Source organism: Raphanus sativus, unplaced genomic scaffold (assembly GCF_000801105.2).
Source record: "Raphanus sativus cultivar WK10039 unplaced genomic scaffold, ASM80110v3 Scaffold2330, whole genome shotgun sequence".
Classification (NCBI taxonomy): domain Eukaryota; kingdom Viridiplantae; phylum Streptophyta; class Magnoliopsida; order Brassicales; family Brassicaceae; genus Raphanus; species Raphanus sativus.
Window position 1 is genome coordinate 59 of NW_026617639.1, and position 16,040 is coordinate 16,098.

The following is a 16,040-nucleotide window of genomic DNA, read 5'->3' on the forward strand; positions in this document are numbered from 1 at the left end:
CACCAGCCTCAAAAAAAGAAAGTCAATATGATCATTTAGGGAGCATGTTGGTGCCGGTGGAGCTCAGAAATGCTGACGAGTTCATAAATCACATTTATCTTCGTTTATCAGAGTAAATTGTGCCACAGTTATTTACCAAGATGAAAGAGATGTGGAAAACATAGTAAATCCATCCTTGGAATGTGCCAAACCCATTCAAGGGTTGGAGGATAATTGTTGAACCCAAATACCAAATCCACTTAGAATGCAGATCAAAGCATGAGAGAGCGAAGCCCATAAGAGGTCAGCTTTGGTCTCGACCTAAACAGATCTGGAGGTCCATGGCCTTCGAGGTTACGTCGAACTAATGCAAGATTATAAGACCGAGTCAATATGCCATGTAGACCTCCTATATGCACAATGACAGGAGGCACCCATCACTGAAATCGTACTGGAAAAATAAAAAAGGAGATTTCGGTGTAATACCGATTATAAAAAGAGGAGAAAACGAGAAAAGATGACATTCATATTCCGATACACACACACATACACTCCACCTTGTGTTCTCTCAATAGAAACACTTCGACCTCGTTTTGCTAACTTGTTCTTAGTTTAAGTTTCATCCTTGTTTTGATCATTGATCTTGGGATCCGATTATCATCAATACAATTTATTTTTGTCAATTTGAATATGATTACGTTTACAAATATTTTTATCCTAAATTTACAAATACAAGTACTATCAAATTTCTAATATGGATTTTAAGATCTATCCGCTTTAAAAACATGTATCCCTTCTAGTGTTTTTTAGAGTCTATTTTAATGTAATACTAGATTTTGATCCGCGCTTATCAAAGCGCGGATTTATTTGCCTTTATTTTTTTAAATTGACAAATATTTAGTAAATGTCATATTTTCATACATTTATTTTTTTTATAAAAGATTTAAGCTTTTTATCTTTCTTTATTATGTTTCATTTTAAATGAGTATAAACATGGGCACAATATCCAAACTCGAAGAACCAACCCGAAACCGATCCGAAAATCAAGGTCCCGAATCCGATCAGATCCGGGATAAATATTCGAATGAGTTCTAAATTGTTATATCCAAAGAACCGGTCGCGAACTCGACCCGAACCGAGAACCGAATGAGTACTCAAGATATCCGAAATGTGAATATATATCTAAAAATATATGTTAAAATTATATTTATAATTATTTTAATATTTTAAATTAATATTATAAGTTAACTATAGTAGTTATTTTCGGTACTTTTGAGTATTTTTGGATAAAATATGATAGTTTGGATAAAAGTTTACCCAAAAAAAACTGTATAGAATGGATATTTTTGGTTACTTTTGATTTTTTGAGTAATTTGGATAAAAAATTTGAACTGAATCAAATACTTTGGTTACTTTGAGTATAAATAACCGAACCCATTTTAGATACTTTGGTTATTTGGTTATTTTTCAGGTTCTTATGCATGAGAACCGAACCTACCCGGACCAGGAAAGACCCGATTCGAATCCGACCCGAAATTTTATAATACCCGAATGTGGTTTAATTTCAAAACCCAAAAAATCCGATACCCGAAAGAACCGATCCGTACCCGAATGGGTATCCGAATGTCCAGGTCTAATGAGTATTTATGTTTAGAAAATTAAACTTTATTTTTAATGAATTAAGTTGGTATAACTCTGATAAATTAATTTTATTATGTGGTTAATTTTTTAAATAAAAAATATATACTTTTAATAAAGATTTATACTTTTCAATGAAAAAATTCAATTTTTTTATAAATGCTTAAATTATATTGAAAAAAAAATATAATAATTAAGTATTTAATTTTTGTTTATTACACAAAATATTAAGAATGGTTGAAAAGAAATTATTTGAACTTAGATTTAGTGGCCAAAAAAAAAGAATAAGAATTGGTCTGATTTCTTAATTGGCCCAAAAGAGATCTGAGTGGGCAGTGGGCTGGATCCAAAAAAGTGACCCAATATAGATGTGTTATTAATATTAATTGATTACCCCTAATGAAATTTGCAATGGTAATAAATAAAAGGGTATTTATATTAAAAAACCAATAGGATCCTGCTTTAATAGTATAGATTAGGTGTTTCAAAAAAAAGTTAAAAATATATTGATATATGAGTCAGAGCATCTCCATTCGCACTCCATAATTTACTCCATTTAGAGTAATGTTTTTATTTTTTGTTCACTACTCTATTTCTCACTCCATTTATAGAATAACTGGAATAAATTATGGAGTGGGGATGGAAATGGCCTTAGTAATCACTAATTATCATCGTGATCGCAAATAAAATTTTAAAAAGAGAACCCATTGAGTGTTGTTGTTTTAAATTGAAATCTTATCTGTAAAGCATAGTAAATGGAAGACGCGACAAAGTCATAAGTAGGCGTAGTTATAAACTCGAAAATAGGCATCAGAAAGATGCCAACCTTATCTCTTTCGTTTCACGACAAAACACAACGAAGTGACGAACCAGCGAATACTAAATGGTACCTCACCTTGTACGTATCGTACTCTTTTACCTTTTTTTTTTGCTAAATACTCTTTTACTTCTTCTTCATACTTCTTTCTTCTTCTTTTTTTGTTAACCTTTCTTTGTTTATTTTCATTAATTAATTATTATACAAGAAGCAAATATGGACCTACATATCCTTCAATCAAGCTTTTTTATTTTTGATTAAATTATTAACTACTACCTGTAAGTTTACTAAAGACTATAGTTTACCAAAATTTGTTATATCGTATATAATAAACATACTTATAATATTCTACAGACTTTATAACACAAAAACTTGATCTCTTTTGTTTCTGTATTAGTATTTTCTTTTCCTAATGGGGTAACCAATTATCGATCTTTTTATTTCAATTTAAATTTATGTACAATCTCGATTATCGATTATATGTCTTTCTCAAGAAATCTTGATTATTTGAATGGATGTTACAAAAACTGCGCGGTTGTAAGAACGTTAATTTACAGATATATTCCCTCCGTTTCTTAAAAAGTGTCGTTGTGACATTTTTCACACAGATTAAGAAAATTGTTGAAATATATGTAAGTTGTAATTAATTATACCTCTTCGACCAATAGTATTTTAGATAAATAAAATTATTTATAAAATCAATGCAGTTTGCAATTAATTTTCAGCTGAAAATTAGTATAATTTACATTAGAATTGTAAAGTGACACTCTTTGTGTAACAAGAAAATGAGCTCAGAGTGACACTTATTATAGAAAAGAGGGAGTAGTATTTTATATTTATACCTATGTAATCAGAGAAAAATGCATCTAAAACAAATTAATGATAGCAGGGGGGAATGATGGCGGGGAAAACGAAAATAGTTCTCGTTTGGTCCAAAAAATATTAATACAGTATTACGGAAATTTACCTTTTTTAACACGTGTGTGTGTTCTGTTCTGAATTTAAGAATCCTCAAAACAATCGGTACGGTACGGAGAAAGTACATCGATACAGATTATCTAACTAGCTAACTCTAACATGAATTTAGTATGTTTATCTTTTCACATGTATATTGTTTTTTTGCAAACCATGCATAAGTAGAAGAGAAGATCCAATATTTTTGTTCACTTGTAAATCATGCTTATATGTCAATTTAATTTCTGTCAGGTTAGAGCCCAGTCAAAATCAAATTTTAGTTGATTATTAAATTTTGCACAAATATTAGTATTTTTTCTTATTGAGTTATCTGCATAGAGAAACGAAAATACGTCGATTACAAAAAGATAATTCGTTTTTAATTGCTTTAGTGGCCATTTTAATTTTGTGACTGTAATTGTTTAAGTCGATGCCAAATTTAGACATTACTTGAAGAAAAAAAATAGATAATCTATTTTTTTTCCTAAGACACACAACTTGTAAAACTTATTTTCTTTTAAACTGGAACATTAAAATAAAATTGTATACTTTTATTGGAATTTACTTACTGGTTTAGTATTTTTTATTTGGGTTGCTTGGTTTATCAAGATATTCTAAAAAGTGAATATTAAATTTCTGGATAATAAAGCATAAGCAAAGCAACGCTAACCATGGTTTGTTAGAAAACTATTAGGCCTCCGAGATGTAACTTTCAACTAGATAAAAGTGAAAATTGGTTTGGAAACTTCGGTGAGATTCTGTCCGAACAACTCGCATGTTATCTCTATTTTCCTGACGCCTTCATTCTCCAACTCAATGGGCGTCCCTCAAAATACCACTCTATAATACATCTATCAAAATGAAGTGTGGCGTCTTTGAGCAGCAAGATCAGATAAACAGGTTATTGTTCAAGCTTTACTCTCTTCAATCATCTTGACTATAGAATCAGATACTACTTGTTGGTGTGTGGACGATTCGGTTTGGAAAAAATATGACACTGGTGGGATCTACAACATACTAAAAAATCATGGAACTAAGGTACCTTGGAACCATGTTATCTTAGAGTAAAGGAGGAATCTGTTGGGCCCGAATATGGTCCGTTAGCTGATGATAAAACCAAAACAAGTATTGGGCCGAGTCAAAGCCCAACGCGTATCGGAGACCTAAACTGAGGTGTAATACGGAGCCGGAGGCTGGAAGCTAAAGGCGACCTTTGAGGAGGTCACGAAGAAGAGGAAGCTCACGTCGTAACAAGAAGGAGCGCAAGACCCGGTCAAAGGGAGCTGTTGCGGATCCCTCGATAAACGGAAAAGATCTCGGGAACCAGTTGGCGACGATCAAGCGGGACCTGAGACTATTTAAAGATAAAGCAAATCAAGAAAGGGGGGGGATTGAACCCTTATTCATTTTCACGATTGATCACTTCATCTTTTAAACATTTTGTTATCTTTGTAATCATCAAGAGAAACATCTTTTGTAACCATTCTTTTACCATATTATCAATACAAATCGAAGTTCATTCAACAAGTTATTACGGGATTCAGCCCGCGTTATCTTTCCCTAAACCTTTCCTAAACCTTAAACCTGATCTAAAATCTAGGTGGTGAGTTTAATCCCTCACAGAATCCCCAAGTATAATTTCATGGCATGGCTTTGACTCTCAATCGTCTCCCCACTAAGGATCATCACTACAGTGGGGACTGAAAGTGGACCCTGAGTGTCCCCTTTACTCCATTCATACTGAATCTCGTGATCACTTAATGTTTGAGTGATCTTATTCTTCAGCTCTCTGGACAGTCTTCTATATGCGCCTAGGTATCAGTCCCTCACAAACCTGGTCTTCTTAGATCTCAGCCATGCAATCTCTCATGGGGCCTGCTTGGTACAAGAGAGTCTGTTGCTTAGTCTGGAAACTCACAATCTACTCTCTCTGGACTGAGAGTAATGCAAGACTCCACTGCCAAAACTATAGCTCAGTTGAATCTTAGGCCACTACTACGATATCAATTAGAATCGGATTCAAAGCTTCAAAGAAGTAAACCCTACAACAGTTTCCAGGATGTTACAGTTCTAGATCAAATCGACAATTTAGATGACTCTAATCATCTCTGATGTCTCTCCTCCCTTTCTAATCGCTATTCTACTCACTATCTAAAATTTTTGTAACTTGATGTGTTAAACTCCTGCTAGGCCAAAACCCAAAACAAGAAGGTTGTGCTGACTTATTTTGTTTTCTTTTCATGTTTTCAATAGAAAATAAGTTGCAAAAAAATATTAAAAAAAAAGAAGTACATGGCGGAAAAGATATTTTAAAAAAATATATAACCTTTTCACAGTAGAAATAGTCAGAAACCAACCACCACAAAAACAAAAGATGAAAAACACAAGAAATCATTTACAAATAAATAGAATTAATAGAAACAGGACAGAAAATGCTGCTAATGTAAGTTTTTCTTTTAATCTATGAATTCTTACAAATGAAAAGAAATTCTCATTTGAAAAAGCTACAAAGAAAAAAAATATCGTCATTCATGATAATATATATTACATTCCACTACATGACTTATTCAGACTAAAAAATCAATAAAATACTCCGTTTACCTTTAAGACAATTTCAAATAATAAAAAAATAAATATACATCCACAAAAAGTGGTCTACGTACATGTAATTGTCTTGGTATATTGTCTTTCCAAGTAAAGGTAATATTTTTGCCTTATGGGGCCGAGATTTTTCTCTGAGTAGGAACAAATAGCAAATACGTCTCCCTATGACCAGCTTTGACATCAAATCAAAAGCCATTCTTTCTTTCCGTCTTTCACGCTCCTCCTCTCCTTCATCGTTTCATAGATTCTCTTTCTTTATTTTTTTTTCCTTCCTCAGATCTCTTTTCCTTCAAAACAATCCTCTGTTTTCATCTCGCTGAGGTTGTTTTCTTTGAGGAAGAAAGAAATCTCTTCTTCTGCCGATCTCGTCGATGTCTTTTTTCTTTGCATGGTCTAGTGGATGATAGAGAACGTCTGATCTCTGAAATTTTGGTGACGTTTCTGGGTTTATATGATTTTGTAGAATATTTAGATTTTTTAAAAAATATATATAAATTTATTCTGGGTCAATGATAATAGTGGTCGAGGCGTCGGTTTCTTAGGGTTATTGTTGTTTTTTCCATTTTGAATTTTGTTTTCTCATTTTTAATTGAATTTTCAACGCTATTATTGAAGACAACTTGTGGAATTTCTTATTGGTTGAAAAATAGTCTTTTCAAATATATATTAGAATCTGGATGTCAGAAGAACATGTCCAGAAACTTGAGGTTGGTGTAATAGTTTAAACATATTCTTTCAAAAAATAAATGAGTTCAGGTTTTCTTTGTTTAAAATATTTGAGAAATTCTCTAAGAAAAAAAAACAATTTGATAACGATGAATATTTTCTGTCAGAATCTTGTTTGGTGATTGTTTGAGTTGTGTTGTGTCCCATTCTGTGTGTGTCTGAGATTTTGCTTTAGAAGAAAGTAAACAAAAAAAATGGAACCAACAAATGAGACAAAAGCTACACCGGAAAACAACCTCAGAAGCAGAGGAGCTGCTGCTGCTGTTGGGAACAACAGCAAGAAAGACATGATTTTCCGAGCTGACAAGATCGATCTGAAGAATCTTGACATCCAGCTGGAAAAACATCTGAGTAGGGTTTGGTCAAGAAACATCGAGAAGAACCCAAAGCCTAAGGAAGACTGGGAGATTGACTTGGCTAAATTAGAGATGAGGAATGTCATTGCTCGTGGTGCTTATGGTATTGTCTACAAAGGCATCTATGATGGTCAAGACGTTGCAGGTCTAATAACAAAATTAAAAATAAAATAAAAACTCATTTATCTTTATGTTTAGAGATTGTGAATTAACTGTTTTGGTTTTGAGTAATGGCAGTGAAAGTGCTTGATTGGGGAGAAGAAGGTTACGCGACAGCGGCTGAGACTTCAGCTCTACGTGCTTCATTTAGACAAGAAGTTGCGGTTTGGCACAAACTTGACCATCCCAATGTCACAAAGTTTGTTGGAGCATCAATGGGAACAACGAATCTGAAGATACCATCGTCAGCAGAGACGGAGAACTCGTTGCCTCAGAGAGCTTGTTGTGTGGTTGTGGAGTATCTTCCTGGAGGTACTCTTAAACAGTTCTTGTTCCGTAACAGGAGAAGGAAACTCGCTTTCAAAGTTGTTGTTCAGCTCGCTCTTGATCTCTCCCGAGGGTAAATGTACTTAAACACATTACTCTTGTGTCATTCTTCATGAGTCTGACTCCAATAATGTTTTTTGGACAGGCTAAGTTATTTGCATTCAGAGAGAATAGTCCATCGCGATGTGAAAACAGAGAATATGCTATTGGATTATCAGAGGAATCTAAAGATAGCTGATTTTGGAGTGGCTAGAGTTGAAGCTCAGAATCCAAAGGACATGACTGGAGAGACTGGTACTCTTGGATACATGGCTCCAGAGGTAAAAGAAACATAACAACATCTTCTCTTTTGGTTTTTTCAAAATCTTATTCGTGTGCTATTGTTGTGAGGTTAGGTTCTTGATGGTAAGCCATACAACAGAAGATGCGATGTGTACAGCTTTGGGATATGCTTGTGGGAGATTTACTGTTGTGACATGCCTTATCCTGATCTCAGCTTTGCTGATGTTTCTTCTGCTGTTGTTCGTCAGGTTTGTGAAAATTCAAATATACCGCTAGAGCTGGTTAATCCGGTTATTGTTTGATTTCTTCGCTTTATATCGCTGTTTAATGGTTTTATCGGTTTAATAGAAGAAAAACTAAAACCAAGTACTAAACCAATTTGTAATTCGGTTTTAGTTTCCGCTCTGATTAATTTCATGGCATTAGAGTTGGATTAAGTCGGTTTAGGTAGAAAATAACGTCAACAACGTACATGTTTCTAATCAGTTCGGTTTATGTGTTTGTGTGGTTACACTACGGTAAAATCTTTATTCGGTTATTGTAGATTTTAAAATTATAAAAATACAATTTGGTTTGGTTTCGGTTTAGTCTAAGATGATTTGTTTTGAATAATGGTTTGAACAGAATCTGAGACCGGACATACCGAGATGTTGTCCGACATCATTATCAAGCATCATGAAGAAATGTTGGGAAGCGAATCCTGAGAAACGACCGGAGATGGAGGAAGTCGTGAAGATGCTTGAAGGAGTCGATACCTCCAAAGGCGGCGGAATGATCCCGGAAGATCAGAGACCTGGCTGTTTCTGCTTTGTCTCCGGTCGTGGTCCCTAAATTTACCTTTTTACACCCTTTCTCCATCCATCTTGTTCTTACCTTTCCAGAATTGAATTTTGGAGCAATGCTCTGTTTTTCTTTTCTTTGTTAATCTGTCCAGATAAAAAAGATTTCGTTATTAAAAAAAAAGAATTATATTATATGATTTCTGTCAATTGTGAATACTAATAGTGGCGTTTGCTTTCAGTATACAACTGAAATATCAAATAACAATTATTTTGTTTGCAAGGCGTTGATAAAATGCTTAATTCTTAGTTTTGCGAAGAATCACGTAGCTAAATGCTGAAAAGAAGCAATGCTCGATTAGATTAGCCGTATAACTAGTGACTTAGGCCAAGTAGGTGATCTTAGTAATGTTCTGATGATGTAGATGATCAAGAGAAGAGATTTATGCTTAGCTGAGACAGCGAGAAACTTGCAATGGCCTTTGGTCTTATTAGCTTAAACAAAGGCAAAACAATCTGAATAGTCAAGAACCTGAGAGTATGCTCGGGTCGTTCTAAGAGACAATAGCCAGTTTCAGTGTCTAAAGTTAACAGAGAGACTTAGATATAAGCTTCAGTCCTCAAAAGCTAACAAGTTAACGATGTTAAGGATCGACTAAAAATCATAATCTAGTGAGTTGAGAGTGAAAACCATTACAATTGACTAGTTTTCTAAACAGTAAACCTCAGCTCAGACTAAGAGGAGACACACTCTTGAGGCGTGCACAACAGTTTGGCGGGTTTAAGAGTTTCACCATACGCCGCAACGAACGAATAATATACATATAATTATCTAAAAAATTGATCTGGTACTCATTTCAAATGCATATCAAGCTTTTTGTTTCTATTCAAAATTTTAAAACAATAACCAAATTAATATTTATTTATTTTTGAAATATTATTTCCACATCTATTTCTTTTTTGACATCAGATTCTATTATCAATTAAGTAAAAACTATATTTTTAAATACAAGAAATTTTGAAAATACTTTTTTTTTTCAAAATCTAAATATTTGAACCTAATCCAAAATAACATAATTCATACTAAAAATATCTGAATCCGATCCGAAATATAAAAATATCTAAACGGATTCTATATTTATGTACCGAATCATCCAAAAAATTGAAATATTCGATTTTAACCCAAACGAGTATCCGAACGCGTACCCGTAGTTTCGTAGATTTATACTCTATTCTTTTTCAAAACATGTTTTACATTTTACTGAAATTAAATGAAATGAAATCAAGGATCGTTAGGCACAAATATATTTTGTAGTCTTTTAAATGAAATTTCGATAATCAGAGGTCTTTTTTTGCAAAATTACCCTATTTTCATACATGTCCTGTATTTTCAATTAATTATATGAAGAAAAAGGTTAAACCCCTCTGCTTCTTCTTCTTCATCGTCTACCGCCGTCGTTAAATCTCTCTAAAACCCTTCTCTCCTCAATCTTCTTCGTGCCGTGTCTCGTCGTTAACTGTAAGTTTGTTTCCTTCTCCTTGAAAGGTTTTTATGTTAATCTAAGAATATATAGCGTCTTAGTAATCTTGAAAGTAACGTTCTATTGTAATAGAACTCACCTAGGTTAGTAACGCTACAATCTTTCTTCGTTAGATATTTTGATATTCATAGGTTACAGAACCAGCTATGGAGTCTTTGCTTCGGTAATGATTAACTTTAGTTTAATTGATTCTCGTTGTTGTTGTTGTTTAGTTTTGTATGTTCCTGTAATGATTAATTTTTAAATCAAATTTGGAGCAGATGTCATTTGAAGATGATGATTTTGTGGAAGATGATGAGATGAACATGATTGATGAAGATGAAGCAGCATCCGACTCTGAAGCTGAATCTCTTTCAGATTCAGATGAAGAGATCACTGAGAAGTTAGCCGAGCCGACAAAGACTGCTGTCTACAACAGAGACGGGCTTCTCGATAAGCTTCAAGACATTAGCTGGCCAGAAGATATCGACTGGACTCACAAGCTCACCGTCGAGATCGAGCAAGGACAACAAGCCGCCGTCGACGTAAACGACGACCTCGCTAGAGAGATGGCTTTCTACACTCAAGCCCTCGTAGGAACGAGGCAGGCCTTCGAGAAGCTCCAGGAGATGGGACTGCCTTTTTTAAGACCGGGGGATTACTACGCGGAGATGGTGAAGTCGGACACGCACATGGAGAAGGTGAAGTCTAAGCTTCTTTACGAGAAGAGACAGATGGAGGAGGCTGAAGAGAGGAGGAAAGCTAGGGATAACAAGAAGATGGCTAAGGAGGTTCAGTCTCAGAAGATGAAGGAGAGGGCTAAGCAGAAGAAGGATGAGATTGAGTCTGTCAAGAAGTGGAGGAAACAGAGGCAGCAGAGTGGGTTTAGTGAGAAAGGTGCTGGAGAGCTTGATCTTGAGTTTGGGAATGGGAAGAGTTTTCAGAGAGGTGGTGGTGGTGGTAAGAAGAGACCTGGTGTGTCTCCTGGTGATAGGTCAGGAGGGAAAGGGAAGACCGCTTCGAGGATGAATAATAAGAAGAGGGAGTTTAGGGACTCCAAGTTTGGTCATGGTGGGAGGAAAGGGTTGAGCAAGCAGAACACTGCAGAGACTACTAATGATTTCAAAGGCGGGTTTCGTGGTGGCAAAGCTGGTGGAAACAAGAGACAGAAGAGATGAACGAGTTTTGTTCATCTATAAACCCATAAACTGTTTTGTTCATCTTTGGATTATGTATTGAGAGAATGTTTTTTGTTCTTGTTTTGTAAGACCCTCTTGAGTAAGGGCTTTTAGGACCAATATCTTTAGTTGCAATGTTGTACTAATGATTACTTGAATTAACAAAGGTCCATGTGTTTCAAAAAAATTCTTCTGTTAATCAGTCTTTTAAATTTATCATCTAACAATAAACTTTTTAAGTACTTCACAAGTGCTTATTAGAAGAGTTCTACAATGGATTTAAAGTTCACTAAAGCCATCTGTTAAAACAATCCTTCTCTCATTCAGTGCGCATGATATATTCTGTTTTGTTCTTTTTCACCAAACATGGTTTGCTAGCTAATATCCTATGCACTGTAGTCGGATTATGGGAGAGTGAATACAACACATTATTTGGAGGAGATAAAGTTCTCTCTTGGTGTATTTCTTCTATGTAAGGTTTTTTTTTTTTTTTTTTGAATTAATATGTGTAAGGTTTTTCTCATAGTTACTAAACATCTTCTCAAACTCAAAAGTAAGCACATATCTGTAACTGTGACTCCCTCTTCCTCCAGACCTCTACAATTTGTATGGATCTCGGGAAGTTTATTGGGTCCAAACCTATTTTTTCCTCAGAGATATTCAGGAAATTGCAACAATATACGCACTTCAAAACTTTTTCTTAGAAGAAAACATTAAACATTACAACTAGTTTTCGCAAGAAACAACCCCCCCCCCTTCCCTATTACAACTAGTTTTCGCAATAAACAACCCCCCCCCCCTCCCCTATTACAACTAGTTTATTGCACCCCCCCCCCCCCCCCCCCCTTCTCTTTTTGCTGGGTTTCATTTGAGGATTATGTTGAAAAAGGATTTTGTAACATTTGAGGTAAATCTGTGATGTAAATACTTTCAAATACGATATACTTCTGATCATAGAAGCATGACGACGCACACACTAAAATATAAAATAAAATAAAATGCGAGTGTCTTAGTCATGCTATTCGAAGTGCAACAAAACCTGGTGATAAGACACGTAGTAACGTCATAGAATCCTTGTGGTACTTATCTTCCGTACCACGTTCGGTTCCACCCAAGTGCATGTTATCCTTATCTTCTATGTTTGTATTTTTCATAACATCAAATTGTTACACTAACTTGTAAACACATTTTTATCACACAAAAAAAAATACACTTGATGAACACAGAACTATTAGAAGCAGACTGTGAATTAAATATGATTATCATCTTAAATGTTAAAAACACATACATATTTCTCACCATCTAAACCAATTCTATAAAATTTGTGAATGCTAATAAATCCATTTTTTATCATTTCACAAACTTCTAGTTTTATGTTTTCATCCATTTTTTTAGAGTTTGGATAAACGTTCGAGTGTGATCGATCGTAGTTTTGTTGTATACGAACACTCGTCAACATGCATGTCAATCTCTCTTTCCTATATAAACCAAACCATCCATCCTTTTCTTTCAATAAAGAAATACAAATCAAGAAAAAGAAAAAATGGCGATCAACAAATTAACCATAACACTTTTCCTTCTCATATCCTTGGCTGTTTTCCACTGCTTGGCCTTCCGTGTGGAGGTCCAAGAGTTCGAACCACCACAGCAAGAGGGACAAGAAGGTCCCGGTGGTGGCGGCTCCGGCGAGGGATGGGATGAAGAGACGACAAAGAACCCGTACCACTTCGGGCAGTGGAGTTTCAAGAATTTCTTTCAGTCAAAGGATGGTTTTGTGAAAATGTTGCCCAAGTTCACTAAACGCTCATCGACTCTCTTCCGTGGAATAGAAAACTACCGCTTCTTGACCCAGGAGATGGAACCTAACACTTTCCTTGTTCCTCACCATTTAGATGCCGATTACGTGTTTGTAGTCCTACAAGGTTCTATCCATTTTTTTTATTCTTGAAAAACCTCTTTATCTTTTTACGACATACACTCTAGTAGTAGTACTAAGTTACTAAAGATAACTTAATTTGATTAAAATCATATCAGGGAAGGGAGTGATTGGTTTTGTGACGGATAAGGCAAATGACTCCTTTCAAATAACGAAAGGTGATGTGGTGAAAGTCCCTTCCAGCGTCACACACTTTTATGCGAACACCAACGACACCGTTCCTCTCCGCCTCGCCAAGATCGCCGTCCCATCCAATATTCCTGGACACTTCCAGGTCTTTTAATTATGTAATCTTATTACATCTTATTTATTTTTTTGCACTTATTTATTTAAATATGTTTAAAACTCGATTGTTCTTCAGGTTTTCTTCCCTGCTCGTTCCCAATTTCACCAATCCTATTTCACTGCGTTCAGTAAAGATGTCCTCACGGCCAGTTTCAACGTATGCTTCTTATAACTTGCTTTCATCTCTCCCCCTTAATATGTTATGTTTAACATACATACGAGTCTAGAATAGTGTTTATGGTCTTTATTTTTTCTTTTGAGAAAAGAATAGTGTTTAGGTTTTTTTTTTCTTGAAGATTGTAGTGTTTATGGTTACGAGTTTTGTATTATGGAATCTATAGATACCGGAAGAATTGCTAGGCAGATTGATTAGGGGACCACAACAACAAATGGGACAAGGGATTATACGTAGAATTTCCCCAGACCAGATCAAGGAACTTACCGAACACGCTACTTCTTCTTCAAACAAACACAAGGACAAAAAAGACAAGCACAAAGACAAAGGCAGTAGCACGTTCGGGAGCCCTTTCAATCTCCTTGCACAAGATGCAATCTACTCCAACGACTTTGGTCGTTACCGCGAAGCAAATCCTAAAAGGTTTAGTCAACTCCGAGACCTTGGCATCGCCGTCGGTTGGGTTAACATGACACAGGTTTGCAATCAATAATTTTCATATGGTTCCGACGTTTTGTTGGATCAATCAATCACTAATGAAAAAAATTGGGGTTGTGTAAATATGCAGGGGTCATTGTTCCTTCCGCAATATAATTCAGAAACAACGTTTGTAACGTTTGTTGAGAATGGTTGCGCCCGCTACGAGATGGCTAGTCCTTATACATTCCAGGGAGACCAACAACAGCCCTGGTTCGGACCAGGACAAGAAGAGGACGTAGAAGAAGAAATGAGTGGACAAGTACACAAGATTGTAACACGCGTGTGTAAAGGCGAAGTTTTTATCCTTCCGGCAGGTCATCCGTTTGCTATACTCTCACAGGATAAAAACTTTGTCGCTGTAGGATTTGGAATTCATGCATCCAACAACACAAGAACGTTCCTTGCAGGTCAAGAAAAATTGTTCTTTAATTGGTAGTTGTTCAAAAAATTTCTTCTCTTTTAATTTCTGACAATTGTTTGGTTTGGGTTAATAGGGCAAGATAATATGCTGAGCAACCTCGACACGGTTGCAACGAGGCTGAGCTTCGGTGTGGGAAGTAAAATGGCGGAGAAGTTGTTTACGAGCCAAAACTATTCCCACTTTGCACCTACGACTCCTATCCATCAATTTCCAGAGAAACCGAAGCCCTCGTTTCAATCGATCTTCAACCTAGCCGGTTTTTGAGAATGCATCTGATGCAAATGTCAAAAAATACAGAAGGTCAAGTACATGTCTAGCGGTGTAATAAAATACGGTGACGTGCCGTAACTTCTGTCGTACAGAGTTTCTTGAGTTGAACATGTTTGGTTACAAAAAAAACATGTTTGTAACGGATTCCCTCTGTTTTATAAGTAATAAAACCCTCCGTATCCTTGTTGATTATTGGTTGGATGGATTTTTCTATGAAAACCCGAGACTGAAATTTTATATTATAGTTCCTACGTACATAGAATTCATTTGACTAATAAAAAGCCATCTCAAAATATCATTAGGAAAAATAAAACAATTATAGAATGAAACAAGAAAAAACAAACAAAGAAGCCAAGCGGCAACTGTTCAACATAATGAACTTGGACCATCTCCATCACTACTGGTGCTGTGACCGTTCCATATACCCATCTCAAGGATCTCATACTCATCCTCGCCTCTAATCACGACGGTGTGCATCGCAATCTCTGGGGAATTGTTGGGAGCAGTAATCTCTCAGCATGAACACTCGAGTCACTAGAAAAACTAGTTGGCACAGAGGGCAACTAACGTTTTTTGGGTCGACACAATCTATATGAAACAAATGCAAACATTGTGGTATAACCCTCACAGTCTCATTTAAGTGAAACTCATTCAGACAGGCAGAGCATTGTTGAGAGATCGTCTCTTCTCCTTCTCCGCCGCTGGTTCTGAACTCCGGTGAGTAAAACATGAAATGGTCGTCATCATGATGGTCGCTGCTTAACCGTCCGGACGAGGAGACTCTCTCAGGAACGTCTTTTCGTCGCCAGCATTTGTCAACGAGAACGTAACAGGTTAAAAGTAGGAAAGCTGCTGCCAAGATGACAATCACACCATGGCTATGATCTGAAAATCCATAACTAATATAAACAAGCTTTGGTGGAGAGTAATGAAAGAATGAATGAATATTCTATTTCAGAGGATGTTTACATTTGTAACTAAACGATAATTGGCAGAAATGGGAAGAAAATATATTCAGGGAATTAATTGACAAGTAATTAGAATAAGTGATTGGAGTGATTTGTGTATGTTATACATATTGACATTCCTTATGTAGCATTCTCATCAATATTATTATTAATTTAGGTGTAAACATTTTTAATTTCCTTGTATAG

General features: G+C 35.5%; 3 protein-coding genes across 3 annotated transcripts; all 3 read left to right on the forward strand.

Moving 5' to 3' along the window:
- The first annotated feature begins 6,162 nt into the window (after positions 1-6,162).
- On the forward strand, positions 6,163-8,821 carry LOC108813673 (serine/threonine-protein kinase STY13). The gene is made up of 5 exons (XM_018586302.2): positions 6,163-7,219; positions 7,312-7,633; positions 7,706-7,880; positions 7,956-8,090; positions 8,467-8,821. The coding sequence occupies exons 1-5, from the start codon at positions 6,913-6,915 to the stop codon at positions 8,671-8,673; spliced, it is 1,146 nt and encodes a 381-aa protein (XP_018441804.1). The 5' UTR covers positions 6,163-6,912; the 3' UTR covers positions 8,674-8,821.
- Positions 8,822-10,009: 1,188 nt separating this feature from the next.
- Positions 10,010-11,533, forward strand: LOC108836873 (probable rRNA-processing protein EBP2 homolog). Its single transcript, XM_057000115.1, has 2 exons — positions 10,010-10,140; positions 10,423-11,533. The coding sequence occupies exon 2, from the start codon at positions 10,423-10,425 to the stop codon at positions 11,317-11,319; it is 897 nt and encodes a 298-aa protein (XP_056856095.1). The 5' UTR covers positions 10,010-10,140; the 3' UTR covers positions 11,320-11,533.
- A 1,309-nt stretch (positions 11,534-12,842) lies between these two features.
- On the forward strand, positions 12,843-15,089 carry LOC130505508 (vicilin-like seed storage protein At3g22640). The gene is made up of 6 exons (XM_057000114.1): positions 12,843-13,241; positions 13,354-13,529; positions 13,617-13,697; positions 13,882-14,193; positions 14,284-14,602; positions 14,690-15,089. Exons 1-6 carry the CDS (start codon positions 12,863-12,865, stop codon positions 14,878-14,880), a joined length of 1,458 nt encoding a protein of 485 aa, XP_056856094.1. The 5' UTR covers positions 12,843-12,862; the 3' UTR covers positions 14,881-15,089.
- Positions 15,090-16,040: the final 951 nt, after the last annotated feature.